This window comes from Platalea leucorodia (genome assembly GCF_965183815.1).
Source record: "Platalea leucorodia genome assembly, chromosome: 5".
Classification (NCBI taxonomy): domain Eukaryota; kingdom Metazoa; phylum Chordata; class Aves; order Pelecaniformes; family Threskiornithidae; genus Platalea; species Platalea leucorodia.
Genome location: NC_138827.1, coordinates 48,229,580 through 48,254,899, shown reverse-complemented (window position 1 = coordinate 48,254,899; position 25,320 = coordinate 48,229,580). Strand labels below are relative to the sequence as shown.

The following is a 25,320-nucleotide window of genomic DNA, read 5'->3' as shown; positions in this document are numbered from 1 at the left end:
GGGGCCGCGCGCTGACGTGGCGGGCGTTGCCATGGCAGTCACCCGCGCGCGCGCCTCCGCCGCCGCAAGGGGCCGCTCCGATTGGCGGCGCCGCGAGGGGGGGGTGGGCTGCCACGCGCCCCCCTCCGGCGCCCATTGGGCGGGCGGCGGGCACCACGTGTGGCGGAGCGCAACTGCCGCGGTGACGCTGCGCCCCCCGCAGCCAGTGAGGGCGCGGGACGTGCCGCCGCCGCCTGCCATTGGCGGCCCCGCGGCGGCGGGGGGCTATAAAGGGGCGGCGGGGGCGCGGCGGCCCTGCGACGGCGGGCGGGATGGAGGCGGTGGCGGCGCCGGCGGCGGCGGGGGGGGACGCGGCCGAGGAGGAGGCGGCGGCGCTGGGGCAGCGGCTGGCGGCGGGCGGGCAGGGCCATGTGCTGCACTTCTGGCCCGAGCTGGGCGGCGCGGCCCGCCGGGCGCTGGCGGCGGAGCTGCGCGACATGGACGTGGCGGAGATCAACCGCTTCTTCCGCCGCGCCCGCGGGGACGGCGGCGGCGGCGGGGCGGCGGGGCTGGACGCGCGGATGGAGCCGGTGCCGCGGGACGTGCTGGGCAGCGCCTGCCGCGACCGCGGGCTGCTGCCGCGCTGGGAGAGCCGCGGTAGGTGCGGGGGGCGGCGGGGCCCGGCGCGGTGCCGGCGCGGTGCCGGCGCGGCGGGCCCCACGCGTGTGTGCTCTCCCGGGCGCAGGGCTGGCGGAGATCGCGGGGAGCCGGGTGGCCGCGCTGCTGCTGGCCGGCGGGCAGGGCACCCGCCTGGGCGTCCCCTACCCCAAGGGCATGTGCGACGTGGGGCTGCCCTCCCGCAAGACCCTCTTCCACCTCCAGGCCCAGCGCCTGCGGCGGCTGCAGCAGCTGGCGGAGGAGCAGCACGGCACCCCCTGCCACATCCCCTGGTGAGCGCCCTGCCCTGGGCCCCGGTGGGTCGGAGCCCCCCGGGGTGGCCTCGGTGGGACAGGGCTCGTGGGGTGGCGCTGCCAGGGCCCCCTTGGTGTTGGGGGGTCAAGGTCCTGCGGGTTCGCGTTGGCGGGGCCCCGTTGGCGTCAGCAGGCCAAGGACCCGTGGGTTGGTGTAGGCCCCCTTGGCAGCCTGAGGGCCCGTGGGTTGGCATAGACCCTCCTGACACCAGTGCCGTTGCTTTGGGCATAGCCTCCTGGGGTTCGTGGGTCAAGGCCCAGAGGGTGGCACTGGCAGGTCCCAACCCCGCGGCCCTCGGGAACACGTGTCACGTCGCCTGCGGCCAGCCTGCTGCGTGGGGCGGCAGCCACGCCAGGCGGGGGTCTGGCTGGCGTCGTGGCGGGAGCTGGCTGCTGCAGCTGGCTGTCCCCTCCGCCGCACAGGGCGTGGTAGGGTTTTGGAGATGCATGTTGCAAGGAGGGGTGAAGCCCTTCGTTGGCTTGCCAAAGAGGTGGGACCACAGCAAGTCAGATCGTTCTAAATATCTGCGGGAGGAAGAAGCCTGTCCTGGGTGTTAGGGTCTGAAGTGGTTCCCCACGTCTGGGATGAGGGGTGGAAGACCCTGCCTCTCCTCTCTGCTCATCCGGTCTCTTCTGTGCTGCGACAGGTACATCATGACAAGTGGCCGGACGATGGAGTCCACCAAGGAGTTCTTCCTGAAGCATCGCTATTTTGGCTTGAAGAAGGAAAACATCATCTTCTTCCAGCAGGGCATGCTGCCTGCCCTGGGGTTTGATGGGAAAATCCTGCTGGAGGAGAAGGGCAAGATTGCTATGGCGCCAGGTTGGTGGCCAGGAGCTGGCGGGAGGGGTGCGCAGGGGCGAGACTCAGTGCTGAGGATGAGCTTTTGGAGCTGGAGCCTGCGTAGGGCAGTCTCTCAGTGTGACGTGGCCCAGGGGTGACGCAGATTGGGAGGTGTCTGTCTTGGCAGGGAGGACCAGGGTGGGGTATGGCCGGGCCAGTGACCCCCCACCCTGTCTCCATGGGGAAGGAGGATGAGTGTGGGTGGCTGACGGGACATCCAGGTGTTGCTGCAGCCCCAGTGATTTGTTCCCTCTGCAGATGGCAACGGGGGCCTGTACCGGGCCCTGGGGGCGCATGGCATTGTGGATGACATGGAGCGGAGGGGCGTGCAGAGTGTCCATGTCTACTGCGTGGACAATATCCTGGTGAAGGTGGCTGACCCCAGGTTCATTGGGTTCTGCTTGGAGAAGGAAGCAGACTGTGGGGCCAAGGTATGATTTCGGGGACAGGCAGGCACCACTTCCCTAGAGCAGTGTGGGGTCTGTCCTGCTCCTTGCCTGGCTTCCTTGACTCCTCACCCTTCCTTCTTCGGCTTGTTGCAGCCAGGAGGGATAGCTACACACCAGGAGCTTGCTGGTGGAGTAGCACGTGCTGCCGGAGTCCCACCTGCCCCTCGGGTCTAGCATCCCGGGAGATGTGGGGCTTCACTGACCTCTGCCTGGTGCTGCTCCCCTCCTGCCTTGTATGGGGACTTGGCACCGAGAGCCCCAGGGCTCACAGGTCACCTAGTCCCTGGGGCTGAGAGCAGCTGGGGAGCCCTGTGGGGTGCCCAGTCCCCACCTAGATGCTGGGAAGCTGCTGTCTGGGCAGCTGTGGGGAGCACAGGCAGCCATGATCCCTGCCGCAGGCTGCCAGCTGTCCCCGGCTGTGACATCCTGGGCACCAGACCAGGACACAGTGGGTGCAGCTGACTGCTGACGCTGAGCCCAGCCCCGTGTCTCACAGGTAGGATGTTGCACGCCCGAAGCTTTACTTAAAGGCTGGATTAACAGCCAAAGGTGCTCTGTGATTGTGTTTACATTGGGCTTGGCTTTGGCAAACAGGTGAGAGGGCTTGCTGACCTTGAAGCTTTCAGACAGTGAGCTGGGAAAGGGAAAGCAGTTCCTCCTTTCTGGCCTGAGTGAGAGGAAGAAATAAACCCTAGCAGGCAGAAAGGAAAAAGCCCTGTGCGCCTGCACGCTGCCCTGCCATGGTGACAGCGATGGGTAGGGGTTTGCTGGGGAGGCCCAGGGGAAGGTGTGTGGTGTGCGAGGAAGAGGAGGGAGGTCAGGTGTGGGGGGATGGCTCTGCTGAGCCAGCAGCCACCTGCTTGTGTGTGGCAGGCTGGCTGTTCACGTGCAGGCTGGGTGCTAAAAATATCCGTGCCTTCTGCCAGCCACATGTGGGCTTGGTGCCAGATCCTGCCTGCACCCTCTGGGTGTGCCTGATACTCTGTCACCCAGCCCTCCCATCTCACCCTTCTCCGGTCACTGTCACCAGAGGCACCTGGGAAGGGAGGGCTCCAGCATCCCTATCTCTGCCTTAACCCTGCTGTTCTGTGCAGGAAAACGCCTCCACAGGGGCTGCTAGATACAACGGGGTGTATTGAAATGTCAGGCTTTGGGGGCCTTTCCGTAACAGTGCTTCTCTTGGGCAGGTGGTGGAGAAGACCAACCCCACGGAGCCAGTTGGTGTGGTGTGCCGAGTGGACGGCGTCTACCAGGTGGTGGAGTACAGTGAGATCTCCCTGGCCACTGCCCAGAAACGGGGCCCAGATGGGCGGCTGCTCTTCAACGCGGGCAACATCGCCAATCACTACTTCACCACTGCCTTCCTCAAAGACGTAGTCAAGTAAGGGCCTGCCAGAGTGCTGCTGGTGTGCCAGAGGAGGAGCATCGGTGCTGAGCAGAGCCAGCTGCCTGGCCACCTGCACCTTGCTTTCCACTGGTTGAGCTCCAGCTGTTTGCAGGCGTGCTGGGATGGGACCCGCAGGGTCTGGCCCCCGCCTCTCTGCATGGTCCCTTCCTTGAGATAAGGTTTTCCCCCGGCTATCACTGGTTACTGGTGCCAGAGCACACGTGTGCAGGACCGTCCTCTCCTGGCTGCTGTGGGGATGAGCAGCACCTGTCTTGGGGCGGCTGGCGGTCAGGGCAGAGCGGCCATCCTGCCACAGCAGTATCTGAGCCAGGGGGCTGGAGCCATGCCTTGCTCGGGCGAGTGACAGCTCTTTCTTGGCCTGTTGCAGCACTTATGAACCGCAGCTGCAGCACCACGTAGCTGAGAAGAAGATCCCCCACGTGGACATCGCTACAGGGCAGCTGATCCAACCTGAGAAGCCCAATGGGATCAAAATGGAAAAGTTTGTCTTTGACATCTTCCAGTTTTCCAAGTATGCCCTTTTCTCTCTGTGGGGAGCAGGCTGCTGGCTCTCTGTCGGACAGCTCTGAGAGCCTTTGCGAGGGTGCCAGGGCTGTGCTCACTGGTGATGCCCTGGGGTTGGGACAGGATGCCAGCTCCCATGCTGTTCAGCAGCAGTGGACAATTGTGCCCTGAGATGAGCAGGCACGTGAGCAGCAGGAGGGACAGGCGCTGCTTACCTCTTGCTCAGCTGAGCCCTGTTCTGGGCCAGAGGAACAGCTGCTGACCCTACAGTCCAGGTCCTGCCCTCCCTCCTTGGTGGCTGTGAGGAGAGCCCCTGCGTGTGGGCTGTGGGGTGGCTGCGGCCCTGGCTCAGCCACCCTGGCAGGGGAGAAGCCAAAGTGACAGGGAGCAGCCACGTTTCCCAAACCTGACCCTCCCGCACCCTGTTCCCCGCCAGGAAGTTTGTGGTGTACGAGGTGCTGCGTGAGGATGAGTTTTCTCCCCTGAAGAATGCGGACAGCCAGAACGGCAAGGACAACCCCACCACAGCCCGACATGCCTTGATGTCCCTGCACCACTGCTGGGTTCTCAATGCGGGGGGGCACTTCGTGGACGAAAATGGCACACGTATCCCCGCCATCCCTCGGTGAGTTGCCGCTCCTGGTGCTCCTCCATCCTTTTTGGGCTGGGTATAAAGCACTGGGCAGTCCCTTCTCCTGGGTGGTCCATGAGGCAGTGCCGGGTGCGGGCCAGGTGGTGGCTACAGGAAGGGCGCTCGCTTGATCAGCAGGATCTTTCCTTCTTGATTCAACGCCTGTGAACCAAACCCTGTCGGTCTCCATTGCACAGCCAAGGTTGCCTGTGCAGGGAGGAGGTGGCTCCCTAAAGCCCAAGCACACCAGCGGATCTGTGCAGCAGCCAGGCTGGGGTCATGGCATCCATCGACCGAGAGACCTCCCGCCGCCCCCGTTCGGAGAACAGCTAACCCCAGACTTGTTCTGCTCTGTTTTTTCCCACCCTTGCTAACGCTTGTTTATTCCCACATAGTGTCACAAACGGAAGGTCAGATGCCACACCAGCTGATGTCAATGACAAGTAACTATACCGTGCAGCGTGCATGGTGGCGGGGCTGTGCTTAGGTACTAACGGGCTGTAGGCGAAGCAGTGTGCCAGGCTGCGGTCGCTGCGATGGGTGCGCGCCGGTGAGCAGGCGCCCGTAGTGACTAACGGGGCCGGGGGGCTCGGGGCCGCATGCTGGGCGCGGGGCATGTTTCACTACAGGACCCCGCGGAGGCCGCTTCTCACGGTGGCGGGCGGTAGGCAGCGTCTGCTCCCTCCTGGGCTCCTTTCCGCAGAGGCAGCCGGCGGGGATAACTGGAAGGGGCTTGTGCCATCGGTACCGATGCAGGGCAGCAGGCAGCCTGCTGCTGAGCGCACGCAGCCCCTAAAGGTCACCCCGCCGGCGGGATGCTGTTGGGAAACACGCTGGCGTGTCCCTTCAATGACGCTCCCGTTTGTCACGCCACAGCGTAGCACAGCCTGGGCTGATCCCGGCTGGTCCGGTAGTTGGAGACGGCTGCTGTCTCCCAGTGTCCACCAGGCGTCCAGGCAGATTGAAACAGGATTAAAAACATTAAGTAAATGTCAAGCAGGCTTTGATGTAGCATGTGCAAATCTCAGCGTAGGCGGTCAGCTGTGCTTTGTGTGACTTCAGCTCTTGAGTTTTGAAGATCCAGACCATGACACCAGGGAAAGCCCCTGGCTCAGCGCTTGAAAGTTTACAGAAGTAAAAGGGAAAGTTAACAGAAGTGTTAAAGCAACTTCTGTAATAGCAGCGTGTTCTTCTGTAGGCACAGGGCACATCTGTGCTGCTGGCACTTAGAGCTGGTGAGCGTAAATGACTTGCAGACTAAGCAAGCTTGTTACCTTTCTCCCCCTTAAGGAGAAGTTGTATCTTCTGGTGCTTTCTGGTGGGATACACCTAGGGTCTCTTTTTAATTGAAGACTCGAAGTGCTTTCAGGCTTATAACTAGGCCATCGCACTAGGTATAATGTAGGATAAAGGATGCACTTTGTCCTACATTTATCCTTCATTGCCAGTTAATGGCAATTTTTTTTTTAACGATTATTTTGAAATGAATCCAACCCTAAGGCAAACACAAGTGCAAGGGCTGGGTTAGGATGGGTGAGTTTTGTTTACTCACAGCTGGGACAAGAGAGTCTGAGCGAGTGCGTGGCAGCGGGGACGAGCCTCGACCTGGGCGAAGGGAGCACTGTCACGGATGACGTCCTGCGATGCTTGTCCGGCTGCGGTGGTGTGAAGGGGCGGGTGTGAAGGGGCACCCTGGGGTGCTGCTGTGGTTCCTCATGGGCTCCGCACGGCTGCACCCCCTGGCCGGGCATACACGCTGGCTGGATCCAGGGAGCATCCGGGGGGTCCTGCAAAGGCTGGTGGCAACAGGAGCAGGGCCAGGGACCCCAGGCAGACCCCTGCCCAGCAGTGCTCCTGTGGCTGTTCTCAGGGCCAGGCTTCCTCGAGGGTCTGTGTTACCCTCACCAGCTCAGGCTCGTGTGCAGAACAGAAGAGCTGAGGCAGTTGATCTAAGAGGCAAAGGCAGGAGGAGCAGGCAGTGCTGCAGGGAGTATTTCTGAGGGAGCAGACAGGCTTATCCTGTGTCCCCAGGTTGTGCTTTAAACAAGGAGTGTTTACAAAAAGACCTCCTGTGACCAGCTGAACAAGAAGCTGCTGTGAGTGCATCTCTCATCACCGCAAGGGTGCAGGAGGAGGAGGAGGAGGAAGGGGTGACTAGCTTGCATGCAGCATCAAATATAGCGGGGCTGTGGTCCAGGCCAGGGGCGTAGGCGCTGCTGTAGTTGCACACATGGAAAGGCCTGTAGATCCTCATTAAAGCCGCATCTAAAGCTCTCTTCCCTTTCAGTCACTGCTGGTATCTAAACTTTAGCTCGCACCTCTGTGGAGGGCACGCAAGGCTTGACTAACCCAGGGCAGCTCTGCGCTGGTGGGGTCTGCGTGGGCCGGCAGCCACCGGTGCCCCAGAGAGCTGCTGAACCCCTGTGCTGGCATCTGTGAGATCTCTGGGCCTCATCTGCGTCCCCTGGCGGGATGTGGCTAACCCTCCTGACTTTTTGTTTTTCTCTGCAGCTTGAAGGATGCAAACGACCTGCCAATCCAGTGTGAAATTTCTCCCCTTGTCTCCTATGGAGGAGAAGTGAGTACTGGCTCTCCAGGGCTCAGGCGCTCTTGCAGATTAACTAGGCGGGTGGGGAGGCTGGTGGGACATGCTTGTGAGCCCTGGCCGGGGAGGGGGTTAAGCCACGAAAGCGTGACTTGAATTCACTGTGGAGCTTTTTGAGGCAGTGTCCCCCAAGCCGCTAGCACTGGAGGGGACCAGAGCCACCTGTGAGCAAGTCAGCAGAGCAGATGACAAGTGGTGCATTCCTAACGGGCTGCTTCGTCCTCCCTTAGGGTCTGGAAAAGTATGTGAAGGACCGAGAGTTTCGCACGCCTTTGATTATCGACGAGGATGGGATCCATGAGCTGGTGAAGAACGGGATGTAGCAGAGGTGCGGTGCCCAAGCCGGGCTGCCGATCCCACCTGGCGGGCTGGGAATTCGGACACATGAAGGTTTATAGCTGTTACTGGTAGGGGCTGATCCTGCTCATTCTGGCCCTGTGCAGAGGAGGATGTAACCCACTCGGTTCTTGGCATGTTGTACGCTTCTATTTATATTTTAATTTAAAAACCAAACACTTTATGGATTCCCCTGCCACAAAGCACAGCTATGGTGCTGCTCTTTGCACTCCAGGCTGTGGACATTTATTTTTAAACATGTATATAGTAATAGTCATTGTACATGCAGAGGATTTTTATGGTACGGGGCTGGGGTTAATCTTGAATTTTTATTTTTCTCAAATCTACATGACTATTTTTTTTTAATAGGGTCCTTGTCATTGCCCATGTTCTCCCTTTTGGTCATCCTTTGTACGTTGCACAACTGTAAACACCCAATTAAACTCTGAGTCCCTCCTGTCTGTCATCTGGTGGTGTGTTAGTGACGGTGGCTTTCCCTGCAGAGGCTACTCATAGAGCAGAGGTCTGACTGTGTCACACCGAATGCCCTGCTCTGCCCAGCTCAGCAGCAGCAGCAGCTGCTGCCTGGGGGGTGGCAGGCAGGTCCTCTGGCCCACGGCGCTCGTTTGCAGCGTTTCTGGAGGAAGCAGAGGGCTGCACTTTCCTCTTGAATTGCTGCAAGCGGCGGCAAGCCTTGAGCAGGTAGGAATGGGTGGGTGTGCAATGCTACCGGAGTGCTCAGGGTGAAACCAGCCTGGCACGGTGCCGTCCAGCATCATCGTGAGCCCTCTGCTTTTCCAGGGAGGGCTCTTTGGCTCCTGCCAGAGCCCACTGCCCCAAAGCGTGGTGTCCTCATGCCCTGGGGCAGAGCGGCTCTGCTGCCCTCCCTCCTTTTTGGGAGGGGAGATGGTGCTCTGCTGGCTCCTCTGTCTCTCCCAAGTCCTGCCTGGGGAGAGATTTTCCCTTGCAGTGCTGGGAATGGGGCCCAAACCACTCCCCCTGGGGAAGTCACCAAGTCCCCTGAGTGCCAAGGTGGCTGTTGGGCACCCCAGGCTCAGCTGAGCACTCAACTCTCCAGGCAGTGCGCCTGGGAAGCTGGGGCCATGCGGGGGTCCCAGCTGGTGCCATGGCTGCTGGTGGCTTGCCCTGGGCCAGCCAGGCTGCGTGTGGCCGAGGCAGGCTGGTGGCCATGGGTCCTGGGGGAGACGGCCCGGGATGGGGGCCAGAGTGGATGTGAGGAGCTGGTGCTGTGCTGCGGGTGGTCTGCACCACTGCCTCCCCCTGCCCGCTGGCTCTGCCCAGCTCTGGGAGTAGCTGCCGTGGGGAAGGGACATCTCCGCTCCCCGGAGGGCAGGCGGGCACCCCTGAAGCTGCTCCTTCTTGGTATGGGGCAGGCAGCAGCTGAAGCACAGCGTGGCCCACCTTGGGGGGATGCACATGGCCCCAGGACCAGGGCCGAGCACGAGCGAGGGGCTGCACAGTGAACCTGGGGGATAGCTGCTCCGGCTGGCTCCCCGGGCATTGGGAGGGGTGGAGGGGAGGTGTTTACTTTGGCTTTTTGGCTCTGTTTGCACACCAACACCTTTGCATTGGGTCCTGGAATAGAGCGACGCAGCGCTGGTCCCTGCCAAGTTATTTGAGCGCCAATTTCAGGTAGCAGGAGGCGAGCGGGGCGGAGCGGAGCCGGCTGGCGCTTGTGCCGGCGTGCACGTAGGGCAGGCTGTGTGCGGGCGAGGGCATCCCCCTGCCAGCCCATCTAGGGCGGGACGCCAGGGCATGGTGCGGAGGAGCCCTGCAGCAGGCACCGCACCATCCTGCTCCCTGCCTGCTCCTGCCTGCCAGCCTGGAGGCAGCTGTGGTGCTCTGCCTTGCCTGTGTTGCCCTGGGGCGCTCCTCTCGCTGCACCCGTGGCTGGGCTGGCACCGCAGCCCCTCTCTGGCGGCAGCGGTGAGGGTCGCCGGCGTCCTGCTATGGGAAGTGGATGGCTTTCCTTGCTGGTGACTCGGTTTGTTTGTCTGGAGAACAGACAGGCTGGGATTCTGGTGAGGAAGTTGGTTTAGGAGCAAGGCTGCAGCCCTGGGGCTGTGGGGTGTCCTGCGGGATGGGAGCGCTTTTTGGGAGCCGCTGGCCTGCTGCTAGGGGTGCCGCTTCCCTCCCACAGCAGTGTGGGTGCTGGCATTTTATACAGCTGAAACACTAGTCTGAAAAAGAATTGTTGGGTTTTTTTTTAATGGCATTTTTAGCTATTACGCAAAAATTAATGTGAGCCGATTATTATTATTTTTTCCCTGCCGCATTGCGTAGTCAGTGGCCACAGTACCAAGCTGGTGCCTGGAAATGATGTAAAACCACGAGCGCAGCGTGCAGCCTGGGGAGCCAGAGCGCTTCTTGTACGCCACGTGCCGGGGCAGGTCGGCTCTCCGGCCGGTGTCCTTTCCGTGCGTGCCCGCGCAGGAGCCCGGCACCCTTCCCAGCAGGGGCCCAGAGCAGGGCAGCCCATGTGGGACCCTCTGAGCCAGCAATGGAGCCGGGTGGAACACCTCCATCCACCTGCATTTTGGGGGTGTCCCGCCTGGCCCCTGCACCCCACAGCGCAGGAGGAGGGTCCCGGACCCGCGTGCCATCCCGCAGCCACGGGGGTGAGCGCTGGAAAGCAAAGCGCTGCCTATTGCTTTAAGTTTCCTCACCGGCCACGGGGATTTTTTTTTTTTCTCTTGCGCTATGAATGGGTTTTGCTGTAAATTATAGCTTTGCACACATTCCCTCGGGCCGAGGAAAATAACCTCCGCCAAAAAGCCAGCCTGGATTGGTGACTGGCTCCCTCTCTCCGCTCCCTAATTGAAACCAAATGTGCAAGATGTAGGATTGTGGGATTTCTGGCCGGGTCCCAGGAATCCGCAGAATGTGAACGCGCTCCCAGAGGCATCTTGCATCAGCCCGGGGAAGTTCGCTCCTCGCCTGGCTCCCCCGGCCCGGGTGAGGGGCGAGGAGCCCTCCCACCCGCCACTGCCTCCTCGCTCTGGTGAGTCGCTCTTGGGTGCGTGGGGAGGCATTCACCCCCCCGGCTTTGGGATTTTGGGGGATGCGGGGTCACCCGTGCTCCTCAGCGGAGCCCGGGCAGAGGGGCCAGGCTGCAGGTCTACCCGGGAAGGGGCTGGGGCAGCAGCAGAGCAGCGTCCCCACCTGGGGAGGTGACATTTGGCCCCCTCTCTCCATTTTTGCCCCCCACTGCCAGCAATCCCCCCGTGCCTCGTGCCAGGCCAGTGCTTCCTGGTGTCCCTCCTAGGTTCCCGCCTGTGTGTCTGTTGGCAGAGCCGGCGGCGGTGCTGGCCAGCCGGAGAGGCCCTGGTGTCCCCAGGGTCCCCCAGCCAGGCACCAGATCACACTGGGGAGGGGACACACGGCCACCAGTCTGGTGCTTCTGAGCATCCTGCCCCCCATCCTGGTGCTGGGGACCTGCTTGTGGCTTCCCAGCCCTGCACTGTGGCGGAGCGATGCTGTGCAGCCCTGCACCGTGGCGGGGCGACGCCGTACGTCGTGCACCGTGGCACGGTGTCGTGGAGAAGGAGGACTGCAAGTTTTTGGTTGGCGGGGGTGCTTGCTGGGTGCAGCACCCACAGGACCATGTGCCCAGGCCCCACGGCCATGGGCTGTGCTGCTGGCAGGTCTCTCTGGGGCAGCTGGCAGCCACGGGGACGTGCCAGCCGCGACTCGCGCCCTGCACAGCTGTGGTGCCCCTGGCTGAGCCGGCCAGCCCGTGGCTTGGGAGGTGCTTGCCACTGCAGAAAATGGGGCTGCATCCAACCCAGCAAAGGTCTAAAATGGCATTTTTGGAGGGGAGGGGAACTATGGGTCCCGGCATGCTGCACTGTGCTCCGGCCGAGGCTGCGCCGGTGGCACGGCATGCTGGGGGCTGTAGTGCCAGCTGGGGCAGGGGTCCCGAACCCCCTCACTGAAACACCGTGTGCCATGGGTCACGGTCCAGGGTCACAGGGAGCTTCTCACTGCTCGGGGACATTCCCTCCAGCGTGGCCTTGGTGCGTCCCACCCACTCGCCACCGCAGCAGGAGTGGAGCTTCCAGTCCCATGTGAGGATGGGGGCTCTGCAATGGGAGCCCTGGGAGACCCATGTCCAGGACTTGGCGTGCACAGGGGGGTGCGTGCTGCTGCTGCCCAGTCCCCTCCCCATAGACCTGGGAAGCGAGCTGGGGACTTCACCAGCAGGCACAGGCTGGGGGCGAGAGGGATTGCAGCTTGGGTGGGATTTGTCTCTAAACAAATGTGGATTTAATTTTTTTTTCCCCGCTAATTTTCCCTGGTGATTTCAGTAGAATAAGAAGGGGGGAAAATAAAAAGGGGGGAAGAAAAAAAAAAGGCAACGGCCGAGGGAGGCTCCCAAGATCAGGAGACGCCAGGGAGGAGCTCCAAAAACTCTCTGCACTAAAAATTTCCAGTGATTGAAAATTTTCGGCAAACATTTTCAGACAAAACTTTGCAAAGCCATCTCTTTTGCAGGGCTGGTGGAACAAAAATGATTTCCAGCTGGGTTGCCAATACTGCTGGGCCAGTTTGACCACGCGTCCCTTAGCCCCCAGCCTCGGTGCCTGAGTCACCCTCTCCCCGCTGTCCCCCAGCCCTGCTGCCCCGAGGAGCGATGAGCACTTCACAATGGCTGCGTGGGGATAATTTCCCTATATTAGACTAAATGTAAATGCATTCCCTGCAGGAGATTACAGCATCTGGTATCCTGATGCTTCAAGAGTTTACTCAGCCTGAAAGAATAGTGGGAAAAAATATCCTTGGATGTTTTTTGGAATGCAGAAGGAAATTGAGATTTTTAATGTTGGGGGAACTGGCCATCATCAAACACAGGAGCCTTGTGTGTGCCTCTCAGCGATGCAGTTGAAATTCCCAGTTGCAGCTGAGTTAGTTGCAACTAACTAAACTTTCCCAGCTGGCAACAGAAAAAAAAGCAACCATATATGTGCTTTTCAAAAAAAAATTAGAAAAAAAGGGGTAAAAGTCAACCTAAGTCCAGGTGTTTATTTGTACCTCCTGCAGAGCTCATGGTGTTTAGCAGAGACACCCGGGGAATCCAGCAGCGCTGCTGGGTGCAGCGAGCCTCTAGCAGGGTGCGGGTGGCACCTCCCGGGGCTTTGCACTCCCCTTGGGTGCTTGCACGGTCACAGCAAGCCTGCCTCGCTCCTGCCGTGCCAAGCCCTGGTTTGGCCAGCGAGCAGGGCCGTATCCAGCACCACCCAGCTGGGTGCTGCAGGATGGGGGCATCCACCATGTGGCAGCTCGTTCAGGGTGGATTTGGGCTTTCTCTTGGCAGTGGGGATGAGGGTGTGGGTCCCCACATGAGGTGGGTGCAGGGACACGACCAGGCACTCACCTGCGGGGTCATTGGTGTTGGGCCAGCTCGAGGACCTGCCAGCCCAGCCCAGCCCAGCCATCACTGGTACAGCAGGACTCAGCTGGGATTTACCTCAAGTACAGCCAGGTCCCACTTGGCCAGGAGCTATGGTCCCTCTAGCCCCCAGGTTAGTAAGTTGTTCCTGCAAAGGTTAATGTGCACGTAAACTAGGTTAAAATAGTCTTTTTTAATAAAAAGCAGACTAATCTGCATCCAGTGCTCGTGTGGAGGGCTGTCCCAGGAGGACAAATGTCCCCTTGGCAAATAAGGGGAGGGGAAACCTGTGGTGAGGCTGGTGACATTTAGGGGATGCTGGGTTTCACCACTCGGCGCTGGCGTCCCCGGTGCATCCCCCGGCCTGGTGCCATGCCCTGTGGCGCTTCCCCAGAGGTGCATGGGTGCAGCAGGAGCTGCTCGGGCTCTGGGGGCTCCTGGCAGCTGAGGGCTAGCCAGGGTGATGGCCACTGCCCTGCGAAGTGGCCGTGGTGGCAGCACTGACTCAGAGGGCAGGCATGTCCCAGGGCTGGAGGATCCCCTTGCGCCATGGGCTGCACCCTGCTCTCAGGAGCCTCGCCAGCACCAGCCCTTTTGCTCCCCTTGCTGCAGCCCAAGCCCCGTTGCCAGGACCCCCAGGTCCCCTCCAGCCCCATCCCACACTCCCCAGGAGGCAGCGAGTGCAAGCTGGCTCCCGTGCCCTCTGTCACACTTTTCTGCGTCACCCATGCCCCCGAGATCCGCTCTGCCGTGGAGAACTGTCACAATAAATATGCCGTAAATCTCAGGCAATTATCTGCTATTATCTCTGCCTAGCCAGAAGGCAGGGAAACCACGTGTACAATGTGCTATTATTTTGTTATATGATGGGGTTGTGCAACGTTTTGCTTTCAAAGCCATCCGAGGGTGGGTGGCCCAGCCGGAGCCTTTCTGTCCATCGGTGGAGTCTGACGGCGCCGGCCCCGAGCAGAGCCCTGGGATGTTCGCCTGGGTCCCGTGGCCATTTCATGTGGCCGGCTCCAGGGATGCGGCAGGGCTGTGTTACCTGCCTGTGCCGAGGCTGTGTCAGCATGGCACCACGATGCTGTGGCTCCTGGGGGGGTGGTGGCAGAGGGGATAGGACACCGGGACCCCTTCGACCACCATCACAGACGTGAGGCTTGGGGCTCTGCTCCTCCTCCGAGGCTGAGGTGGGGACACAGGGTCTCGTGTGGAGGAAGCCCTCCCATCCTCAGCTGGCCGCCCCAAGCAGGACTGGCATTCCTGCGCAGCGCAGCTGCCTCGGCATGACAAGTCCCGGCTCTGTCTCCACAGGACTGCCGACATGCTGGCTCCCCCCAGACCAGCCCTGCTGCTGCTGCTGCTGCTGCACATCCCACGGGGTGCGAGAGCCCAGGTCAACCCAGGTAAGTGAGACGGGGACCAGGCAGCTGCAAGAGCTGCGAGGTGTGTTCCCCTGGGCTGTGCTCCTGCCAGGACCTCTGAGCTCGGGCTCACATCATCTCCACCATCTCCAGGATTTTTACGGTTCTGGGAGAAGTGTGTGATGGCCCCTCAACCCCTCAACACTCTGCTGGCCTTCACATGGCTCAGCCACCGACGGTGACCCAGAAGCACCCTCTGCGTGCCATGGGCACCTGTCCTGGCACCGGTGGGCTGGCAGGGTGTTGGGGTACGGGCAAAGTGCAGCAGCTGGAGCCCCAGGCTCCGAGTTGGGCCCTTCTCCACTGGGGGCTCATTGAGCCCTTTCAGTTTTGAAGCTGCAGCGTGCAGAAGGCAAGGCACCGGGGTATTGTTTGCTGCCGCTGGGATGTGCTTTCTTTGGCGGTTTTGCAGCAAACCAAGGTTGGCTTTAGTAAAGTGGCTTGACTAGGTGTCTGGCTTCTGCTCAGAAACCACAACACTGCACCGGACGTCAGCGAGAGAAGTGCGTTCAAATGGTTGTTTCTGCAGGGCTCAGCCCCCTTCCTGCGCTGCAGGGATGGACACAGAGCCCAGGCTTCTTCGGCACAGCAGGGATTCCCTGGGGCATCCCTGTAACAAGTCCATTCAAAGGCTTCTTCCATCCATAGGAAGAGTTTGCTGGGTCTCAGGGAAGCAATCCTGTTTCTTCTGCAGCCATCCAGGGCTGGCAGTTTTGGCTTTGCCTGGCCAGCATGGTTATTACCTAAGGCGAAGGAGCTGGGCTGGCTCCATGTTCGGCAAGAATTAAATGGGAATTCAGTGGGAGCTGCACTCTGCAGAGCATCACAAGTGGGAGAGCTGGAGACAGGAAGAGATGCTCCCCACTGTGCCAATGCTCATGTTGAAGATGGGCCCATCCCTCTGTCAGATGCAGGAGGTGGTCCCTGTGGTGCAGGGACCCAGGGACGGGAGCCAGCTGCCGGGCAGCACCGCACACTGGGACACGGGCTGCTTGCCGGCGCAGCACCGGGCGAGCCGGAGCCCGTGGGGGCAGGAGGCGGCCCCAGCACTGCATCCTCACCCGGGCCCTGCCGCCTCGGTGAGGGTGTTTGCTCGGGGTGGTGTGCGGAGGGAGCGCTGTGGGCTGGAGCCGGCAGCCAGACAGTAAACACGGCCAAACAAGCCGGCCTTTCAGCAGCTCTCTTGGCAGCCAGGCGTGAAAAAATAAGTCCTGGGAAGCGGTGTGGATGCAGTGCCGGGGGAGCCGGCTGCCGCTCGGGGATGCAGCCCGCCTGCCACCCCGGGTACTTTTCCACTTGCAGTCGGGGCAGGAGCAGGGCTGGTGATGGGAGCCGCGGGCCCAGTGGGGAGGGCGAGCGCCCGCCTTTGTCACTTGTTCCCCCATGCAGGTGGGGGGAGCAGCGGGGCGGCATGGCTGAGAACAGGTTGCTGTGGGTGGGTTTTTTGGTCAAGCGGCCTCTGGAGCGAGCCCTCTGGGTGGCCCCAGAACAGGGACCGTGGGGACAGCAGTGCCAGCCCATGGGCTCTCCCTCTACCGCAGCTGAAATGCTTGCCAGCAAGGCCGAAGGGATCTCTGGGGATAGGGACCAGGTGTGTCCAGCAGCCCTTGGAGTGCTGGCTCTCTTTGGTCTCAGCTTTGCTTTGAGCTGGGCTGGCATCCATCTCTGGCCAGTGGCTGCATTTGCCCAGGCAGGTGTCTGCCTGTGCAGGACTGTCCTGCCATGCTTTATGCCCCCTCCGTAAGCTGGAGTGACAGAGAGTGCTGCGCCTGAGCTGCCCAGGCTGCAGCATCCACGGTGCTGTGGATATGCCCCAGCCCCGGCAGTGCCATGCTGTATTTCGGCACGTGTCTCAGCCGGGGAGGTGAGGAAGGATGCCCGTTGAGCACCCTGCTGGTCTCGTTGCAGCGGTGTGCCGGTACCCCTTGGGAATGTCAGGCGGGCACATCCCCGATGAGGACATCTCGGCCTCCAGCCAGTGGTCTGAGTCCACAGCCGCCAAGTATGGACGGTGAGTGCGGGGACCCTCCTGTGACAGCCACAGCAGGGTCTGGGCTGCCACGGAGGGGCAGAAGGGGGAGCACAGGGCCTGTTTCGGCCACCTGCAAGTGGCTCCTCCGCTGTGTGTTCACAGGCTGGACTCGGAGGACGGCGATGGCGCCTGGTGCCCCGAGATCCCGGTGGAGCCTGACGACCTGAAGGAGTTCCTGCAGATCGACCTGCGTGCCTTGCACTTCATCACGCTGGTGGGCACCCAGGGGCGCCACGCTGGGGGCCACGGCAACGAGTTTGCCCCCATGTATAAGATCACCTACAGCCGGGACGGCACCCGCTGGATCTCCTGGAGGAACCGGCACAGGAAGCAGGTGAGGCGGTGGGAAGGGGCTGCGCCAGGGGGCGGGGGGGGGGGCTGCACTCTCCCGTCCCCACCACGCTTCTCTCTTCTCCCCAGGTGCTGGATGGAAACACCAACCCTTACGACATTGTTCTCAAGGACCTGGAGCCGCCCCTCATCGCCCGCTTCGTCCGCTTCATCCCCGTCACCGACCACTCCATGAACGTCTGCCTGCGCGTGGAGCTGTACGGCTGCGTCTGGCTGGGTGGGTGGCGTGATCCTGCACCCTTCCCCATGTCCCCAGAGCCCGGGTGTGGGACTGTCTGTCCTCTGGGGGCTGTCTGTCCCACTGGGGGCTGGCAGCACCCTGGGGCTGGCAGGGCCCACTGGCAGTGGGGTGTCCAGCACGGGCAGCTGCTCACCCTCTGCTCCCCACAGATGGGCTGGTGTCCTACAACGCGCCAGCCGGGCAGCAGCTCGTCCTTCCTGGGGGCACTGTCATCTACCTGAATGACTCAGTGTACGATGGGGCGTTCGGGTACAGGTGAGGACTGGGGGGGCTTCCGCACGCGGTGGGTGCTGCACCGGGCAGGAGGGGATGGGGGTGTTTCTTCCCTACGTTTCCAGGCTGGCATGCTGATCCTCAGCAGAGCAAATACTTGGGGTGCCCCTGAAGCAGGGCACATGGCCAGCTCTGGGAGGCTTCACATGGTGATGGGAACAGCATGATGGAGGCAGCACCCCCAGCCTTCTTTTGGATTTTTGCTAATTGCACCGCATGGTCAGCATCCTGCAGCCTTTTCCAGGGACAACCTCAAGAAGCACAAAAAAACCCCTCCCCAAATTTCCCAGGGGCTGCAAGGAGCTGGGGGAGGGCAGTGCTGGGCACTGGCAGGTTTGTGGGGTTGGCTAGAGTCACGCTCCCTTTCCCCCCTTGCACGTGCCAGCATGACGGAGGGCCTGGGCCAGCTGACGGACGGGGTGTCAGGGCTGGACGACTTCACGCAGACCCACGAGTACCACGTCTGGCCGGGCTACGACTATGTGGGCTGGCGCAACGAGAGCACCACCGGTGGCTACGTGGAGATCACCTTCGAGTTCGACCGCATCAGGAACTTCACCGCCATGAAGGTCCGTGCGCCCCCCGCCCTGTCCCTCATCCCTGTCCCCCGCCATGGCCGCGCTGACGGGCTGCCCCACAGGTCCACTGCAACAACATGTTCGCCAAAGGGGTGAAGATCTTCAAGGAGGTGCAGTGCTACTTCCGTGCCGACGCCAGCGAGTGGGAGCCCAGCGCTGTCTCCTCAGTGCTGGTGCTGGACGACGTGAACCCCAGCGCCCGCTTCGTCACCGTGCCCCTGCTCCACCGCATGGCCAGCGCCATCAAGTGCCAGTACTACTTTGCCGATTCCTGGATGATGTTCAGCGAGATCACCTTCCAGTCAGGTACCCACCACCCTGAGCCTTGTGGGGACCAGACCCTCCTGGGGAAGCGGGTTGAGGACGGAGTGGGGCTGTGGGGCACCCGTGCCTGCCTCGCCGATGCTCTCCTCTTCTCCCTTGCCAGACGCAGCCATGTACAACAACTCCGTGGCCCCCCCGGAGGTGCCTGTGGTCCCCACCACTTATGGTAAGGCACTGAAAAGCACATCGCCCTGAGCTGGGCAGGGGCTGTGGTCACCTCCCCGTGGGGTGATGCTCTGGGGAGGCTCTGCCCCATCCAATGGAGGAAAGGGGCATGGGCTCTCCCCTTGCGCTGGTGTAACCGGTTCTTGGTGTCCTCTCCTCCTGCCAGACCCCACACTCAAGGTAGATGACAGCAACACACGCATCCTGATCGGGTGCCTGGTGGCGATCATCTTCATCCTGGTGGCCATCATCGTCATCATACTGTGGCGGCAATTCTGGCAGAAGATGCTGGAGAAGGTGGGCAAGGGCGGGGAGGCTGGCGAGGTGCCCCAGGGTGGTGGGCTTGTCCCAGGCAGGTTCTCCTGGGAGCTCAGCACAGGGAAAGCAGAGTCTGTGTGCGGGCTGATGCTCCCTTCCCCTCCTCGGGAAGGTTGTGATTTGCACTCAGCTTCCAAGCAAGGGCATTTAGCTGAGCAGGGCGGTGACTTTGGGACCTGCCTGCTTGTCCATCCCTCTGTCCTGAAGCTGGGCTGGGGAAGAGGAGCCCAAGGGAGTCTCACTGCAGCCCCCGGCTAACTGAGGGCAGTCACAGAGGTGATGGAGCCAAGCTCTTCTCCATAGAGGCAGACAGTAGAAGGGGGGGTACATGAGGATAAATGTCGTCCCCAGGTGGGTGCTGCAGCCCTGGGACAGGGCACCAGAGAGGGGGCTCAGGGCTGAGCATGGCCACAGTGCCATGGAGCACAGGAGACCCCCTCTGGCCAGTGCTGTGGAGACCCCCTGTCCCAGCTCTCTCCCTCCTTGCCCCCATCTTGCAGGCATCGCGGAGGATGCTGGATGACGAAATGACCGTCAGCCTCTCCCTGCCCAGTGAATCCAGCATGTTCAACCACAACCGCTCCTCCTCCTCCAGCGAGCAGGAGTCCAGCTCCACCTACGACCGCATATTCCCCCTGGGACCTGACTACCAGGAGCCCTCCCGCCTGATCCGCAAGCTGCCCGAGTTCACCCCGGGGGAGGAGGACACGGGTGAGAGCCGGGACACCCTGCGTGCTGAGAGCCAGCCACCATGCACCGAGCCCAACACAGTCCCAGCCCCAGCTTTTGGCCTAGCTCCAAACATTTTGGCACAGAGGGGTGGGGGGGACGTTGCACGAGCTCCTGCACATCCCGCTCCAAGGTCACACAAAGCCTGTGACCAAGAGCAATCACTGGTGTCCACACTGGGCCGAGCTGTGTCCCCACCACCGTCCTTGGGATGCTCAGTGTCTTTTCCTTGGTGATCCGGAGGTCGGGCGCTGATCCCTGCTCATCTGGTGCTTGGGGCTGGGTCAATGCATTTGTTGGTGATGGGGAAGGAGCGCAGCAGTCTGCGGTGTCTGCAGGAGCCCAGCTGTGCTGGGGCAGCGTGGGGGCTCTGGAGAGGATGGGGACAGAGAAGCAAGTGACTGGAGTGCGAGCAGGCACTGGGGAGCGGAGGGTGCAGGGCAGGACACCCACAGCAGGACTGTCCCCTCTGTCTCCCCTGCAGGCTGCAGCGGCCCCGTGAAGCCGTCCCAGGCCAGCGTCCCCGAGGGTGTCCCCCACTACGCTGAGGCCGACATCGTGAACTTGCAGGGCGTGACGGGCGGGAACACGTACTCAGTGCCAGCCCTCACCATGGACCTGCTCTCGGGCAAGGATGTGGCCGTCGAGGAGTTCCCCAGGAAGCTGCTGACCTTCAAGGAGAAGCTGGGGGAAGGCCAGTTTGGGGAGGTGAGTGGGAGCTGGATCTGCTCTGAGCAGGGCTCAGGCAGGGCTTGGGCAAGGCTCTTCCTCGTTCGCGGGGGCCGGGGGAGGCTGTCGGTCAGCAGAGGTAAGGGCTGCCCATTGCCTGCCTCCAGGTTCACCTCTGTGAAGTGGAGGGGATGGAGAAGTTCACGGGCAAGGACTTTGCCCTGGAGGGCTTGGATGCCAGCTCCAACCGCCCCGTGCTGGTGGCTGTGAAGATGCTGCGAGCAGATGCCAACAAGAATGCCAGGTACAGGGCCGGGGGGTGCACGTGCCCTGGCATCACTCCTCCCTGCACAGAGCCCCACCAGGAGAGCCGGGACGCTTGGAAAGCATGCCCTGCCTCAGGCGGCCAGGCGCTCGGTGCAGCCGCGCGGACCACACGTGTCCGAGCTGTCTGGAGATGCTGGGCTGCCACAATTCAGGACTCTTGGTCCTTGCTGGTCCTAACCAGCTCTCCAGCACCCCATCTACCAGCCGAGTCCACCCCACAGCCATGCGCGGATCAGCCCCGAGCTCCCCCTCATGGTCCCCAGTCCCAGTGGAGGGGACCCATGGTTCCCTGCGAGGCTCAGGCGGGTGGGTGGCACGCTGGGCCGGTCTGTGCACACCTCCGTGCCCCTCTGGGTCTGTCTATCCAATCCGTGTGGTTTCTGTTCCGGAAAGGAATGATTTTCTGAAGGAAATCAAGATTATGTCGCGGCTGAAGGACCCCAACATCATCCGGCTGCTGGCGGTGTGTATCACAGACGACCCACTGTGCATGATCACCGAGTACATGGAGAACGGAGACCTCAACCAGTTCCTGTCCCGCCAGCAGACAGGCAGTCCCCCCGACGGCCACTCGCCCACCGTCAGGTAGCACTGCCCGGGACAGGCAGGGGTGGGCAGGGCTGCCTGCTTTAGGCACCCTGCCTGGCTGTGGGGTGCGCTGCTCGGGGCTGTGTACTCCCCGGCTGCCATCCCGCCCAGCGCCTCAGTCCTCCCTTGTCCCCCCTGGCAGCTACAGTGACCTGCGGTTCATGGCCACCCAGATCGCCTCTGGCATGAAGTACCTCTCCTCCCTCAACTTCGTGCACCGAGACCTGGCCACACGCAACTGCCTGGTGGGGAAGCAGTACACCATCAAGATAGCTGACTTCGGCATGAGCAGGAATCTCTACAGTGGGGACTACTACCGCATCCAGGGGCGGGCGGTGCTCCCCATCCGCTGGATGTCCTGGGAGAGCATCCTACTGGTACGCGGGGGCTGGGGTCCTCTGATGGACACTGACACGGCCCTGGGGCTGCTCACAGCCTCTTTTCCTCGGGCTGGGGGGTGCAGAAGGGACAGGGAAGCCTCTCCTCCCTGGAGCCCAGCTTTGGGGTGAAGCACGCAGAAAGCAGGAGTGGTAGCAGCTTTTTGAGTCGGGATGGGGGGGACTATGGTGCTCTTTGGTGTCCCGGTGCTCAGCCTTTGAGCAGGATGCTTGACATTTTCTCCTGGCCATGGTCAGACCTGGAAGAGGGAGCAGGGTTACTTTTTATCTTTGCAGGGAGTTGGGTCCTTACCAGGCCCAAGCTCTCAGACCAGTCACTGCAAGCCAGACCCAGAGCTCACCAGCCTCTGGCCCTGGGCAGAGAGCAGGTCTGCAGGACCAAGCTCCCCTCTGGGCCCAGATCTAGAAGCTGAAGCATCCAGAGGGAGGTTTTGAACCCTGAGCACATAGGGCTTATGGAGCAGGCTGGGGTAATGTCCATGCCCGACCTTGCTCTGCTCCCTCTGGCCAGGGCAAGTTCACGACGGCCAGTGACGTATGGGCGTTCGGCGTGACGCTGTGGGAGACCTTCACGCTCTGCCGGGAGCAGCCCTACTCCCAGCTGTCCGACGAACAGGTCATCGAAAACACCGGCGAGTTTTTCCGGGACCAGGGCCGGCAGGTAGGGATGGGACGGGACGGGACGGGACGGGACGGGACGGGATGGGATGGGATGGGATGGGATGGGATGGGATGGGACAGGACAGGCAGTGCTGAGCCTGGAACACTGAGGGACCTGGGAAAAGCCTTTAAGGTGACCAGATAGAGAGCTTGGCTATGGGGGAGTTACGGGGCAGGAACTCCTCTGCGAAGGAGTCCTAGTGGAGGACCTGGCACAGCAAATCCTGTACTTTACACAGCCCAAAGCACTGCTTGCCTGCTGTCCCCTCTCTGGCATTTAGCCAGGCTGGGAGACATGAGCAGGTGTCCCCAGCCCCACCGCCGTGCCGTCTGGGGGTCCCCTTGCCCCTGCACACACAGCAGCACAGCTCCCCGCCCTGGTGCATGGAGAAATGGTGCTCCCCAGGAGCAGTTTGCTGTTTGGTTTCTGTGGCAGTAACTCTCTCCCTTTGTCATCTTTGCCTTTTGTTTTGAAGACCTACCTTCCCCAGCCTGCACTTTGCCCTGACTCAGTCTATAAGCTAATGCTCAGCTGCTGGAGACGGGACACTAAAGATCGTCCCTCCTTCCAGGACATCCATCGCCTTCTCCAGGAGTCAGCCAGTGAAGAATGACCCTTTGCTCCCCCCTAGCCCGGTCCCCATCCCACCCCATCCCCAGAGGAGCCCCATATGCAAACTGAAGCCACTTCACTTGGACTTAGCAATAAAACCCGGGCAGCTGGTCTTGTTCTCATTGTACAGTGAAGCCTCAGAGGAAAAACCCCAAAGGCAGCAAGGGGAGCCACGGCATGGGACGACTTGGACCTCCTGCTCGCTTGCTGACCCAAGCCCCGGAGCGACACGGGCTGAGATGAAGGTTATTTATTGACGCAGTGTGTTCTTGGTGACGATGACCAGGACAGAGCGGCTTCTCTCCCTGAGTTGGAGGGGAGGAATGTCAACTGGACTTTCTCCGTGAGGAAGCTCCTGGCCCGTGTGTGGGGCCGGCGCCTGGGGAAGGGGTGCGTGCGGGTGCGTGCCTGCTGGAGCAAGGACCATCTGGCAGCTGCTACCTGCTCAAGGAGGAGCCAGGAGTTGCCACTAGCTCACAGCGGGCTGTGCAATCACAGGGCAAAACCAAAAACTCTCCAGACATTTTGGGCTTTGGACATGCCGCATGGAGGGGCAGGAAGCCCCATTCCTGCTGGCCAGACCCCAGTTGCACAGGGAGAAGCCTGACTGCACTCCCGGCTGCTCGCCCAGCTGCCGGGGCGGGCGGCATGCTCAGCCGCAGCTCCTCTGTGTCAGCCGGGGAGGAGCGGGCATGCCAGCCCCGGCGAGAGGCCTGCCGAGGGGACCTCCTCTCACCGACAGCAGCCACTCCAGAGCTGCTCAACTGCCCAAGAAATGCATTTTGGATGCCCCGTGGGTGCCGCGTGGCAGCTGGCGGCGGGATGTTAGCACCTTTCACCTGCAAGGGGAAATCTCCAAGTCCTCCTCTCCCAGGTTTAACCTGCATCTTCACCTGCCACGAGAGGAAGGTGCACAGCAGAGCTTTCGACGTCTGCTGCCAGGTGCCCAAGCCTGCAACAGCCCGTGGGCATGGAGCAGCAGGCACCACAGCTCTCCCTGGCTCTCGGCCCAGGGATTGCAGCTGGGGCTGGACTCTGCCACCCTGAGCACCCCACAGCAGTCTGGCAGCGGTCCATCCTCCTGGATCCGGCAGCTCCGTGACAGAACTGGGCAGGTCCCAAAGCCACGTGCCCCCCAGGAGCCCTGGCAGGTTACCTGTCATGCCCCAAAATCAGATCCTCCTGCGGCTGGACAGGAGGAACTTTGTACTTAGAGGGTACCTGGACCCCTCCATACTTTTGTGCGCATTAGTTCAGCACCATCAAGTCACGCGTGGCACAGTTTCCAGTATACTATTGCTAAGGCATGTATATATTCAGTAGATGCACCTATATATAGGGGCAAACCCGCTGAAGAGACACTTGCTATGTGACTCTGGTTGCATGGTTTCCTTGCGGCAGTTCAGAAGGCAGCTCACCTCCTCCGTGGGCACCCCCGGGAGCCCGGCCGGTACCCGCCTGCCAGGGGGCTCTGGGGCTGCGCTGTGTGCCCCGAAATGCTGTGTGGGGAGAGCTTGGGGGAGTGCACACAGGTAACAGTGTAAGAGAAGGATGCTCAAGAGACCTGCTGGTTGACCCGCACCAGTTGCCCATCTCCCTGGGTGACAGGGAGGGTGCTCTGAGGCTCAGCATCCATGTCAGGAGATGCCCACAGGCGGGGACTGAGGCGGGACAGTGGGCCTGGGAGAGGTGAGGGCAGGGATAGAGGTCTGTGCTCAGTGGCGGGGCTGGCTGGTCTTCGCACACATGGTCCCGCTGGCTGTGGCAGGTGAGGTCTCATCCCTGCTGCACGTGTAGCCTGTGGCCACATGGCGCTGTGCAGCTGAACCCGGAGTGGGGACAGGCTTTGTTCATGCTGCGTAATTGGTACCCGTCTGCCTCTGCCCTCGGATGCCCTCTCCCTGCCCTGGGTGCGTCGGGGCCTCTCCCAGCCCTGCCTCAGCGAGCCGGGAGCTGGGAGTGCCCAGCTGGGTAGGGGCACGTCTGCCCCGCAGGCACTGCAGCCGCTGCCGGCGCGAGCCCCTGGGCTCTGTGCCTGGGCGCCCTGCACGCGGGGCTGCACAGCCATGGGCGAAATAGCATGTTAGGGTGCCAGGGGAGCAGCCCCACCGCCCGGGGAGGTGCGGGGGACTGGTGTGTGCGTCCCCTGCTCCAGCCGTGACACCGGCCCTGCCAGGAGCAGGGCTGCACCCGAGATCTCCAGTGGGCCCTGCGCACCCACACCTCTCTGCCACAGCAGCACCGGCAAACAGTGACCTGGCGGCCTTTCTGATGGGCTGCGAAGCGTCTCTCCGTGGCAAAGGACCGGAGGGCAGAGCGTGCCACGGCTGCCTGCGGAAAGCCTGCCTGCTGCAGCTGCCGAGCACGAGGGGCTTGCCTTTGCCGGGCCGGCACGGCAGGGCACGGCAAGGTAAGGCACGCAAGGTAAGGCACGGCAGGGCACGGCAAGGGCAAGGGCAAGGGCAAGGGCAAGGGCAAGGGCAAGGGCAAGGG

The 25,320-nt window shown here is 61.8% G+C and overlaps 2 protein-coding genes across 2 annotated transcripts; both read left to right on the top strand.

Annotated features, from left to right (window-relative positions):
- Positions 1-370: 370 nt before the first annotated feature.
- UAP1 (UDP-N-acetylglucosamine pyrophosphorylase 1) lies at positions 371-8,175 on the top strand. Its single transcript, XM_082313714.1, has 9 exons — positions 371-636; positions 725-929; positions 1,598-1,773; positions 2,053-2,225; positions 3,431-3,624; positions 4,019-4,162; positions 4,592-4,780; positions 7,298-7,364; positions 7,622-8,175. Exons 1-9 carry the CDS (start codon positions 477-479, stop codon positions 7,712-7,714), a joined length of 1,401 nt encoding a protein of 466 aa, XP_082169840.1. The 5' UTR covers positions 371-476; the 3' UTR covers positions 7,715-8,175.
- Positions 7,649-25,170, top strand: DDR2 (discoidin domain receptor tyrosine kinase 2). Its single transcript, XM_082313713.1, has 17 exons — positions 7,649-7,719; positions 14,452-14,543; positions 16,470-16,572; positions 16,696-16,927; positions 17,014-17,161; positions 17,335-17,440; positions 17,844-18,027; positions 18,099-18,342; positions 18,464-18,526; positions 18,692-18,822; positions 19,344-19,554; positions 20,057-20,280; positions 20,409-20,545; positions 20,962-21,153; positions 21,299-21,533; positions 22,066-22,215; positions 22,691-25,170. The coding sequence occupies exons 2-17, from the start codon at positions 14,462-14,464 to the stop codon at positions 22,826-22,828; spliced, it is 2,580 nt and encodes an 859-aa protein (XP_082169839.1). The 5' UTR covers positions 7,649-7,719; positions 14,452-14,461; the 3' UTR covers positions 22,829-25,170.
- The last annotated feature ends 150 nt before the right edge of the window (positions 25,171-25,320 follow it).

Coding starts and splice junctions, on each gene's coding strand:
- UAP1 (XM_082313714.1), top strand. CDS start 477: ATGGACGTGGCGGAGATCAACCGCTTCTTCCGCCGCGCCCGCGGGGAC. Junction 637..724: donor GCCGCGCTGGGAGAGCCGCG/GTAGGTGCGGGG, acceptor TCCCGGGCGCAG/GGCTGGCGGAGATCGCGGGG. Junction 1,774..2,052: donor CAAGATTGCTATGGCGCCAG/GTTGGTGGCCAG, acceptor TTCCCTCTGCAG/ATGGCAACGGGGGCCTGTAC.
- DDR2 (XM_082313713.1), top strand. CDS start 14,462: ATGCTGGCTCCCCCCAGACCAGCCCTGCTGCTGCTGCTGCTGCTGCAC. Junction 17,441..17,843: donor GATGGGGCGTTCGGGTACAG/GTGAGGACTGGG, acceptor TGCACGTGCCAG/CATGACGGAGGGCCTGGGCC. Junction 18,343..18,463: donor CGAGATCACCTTCCAGTCAG/GTACCCACCACC, acceptor CTCCCTTGCCAG/ACGCAGCCATGTACAACAAC.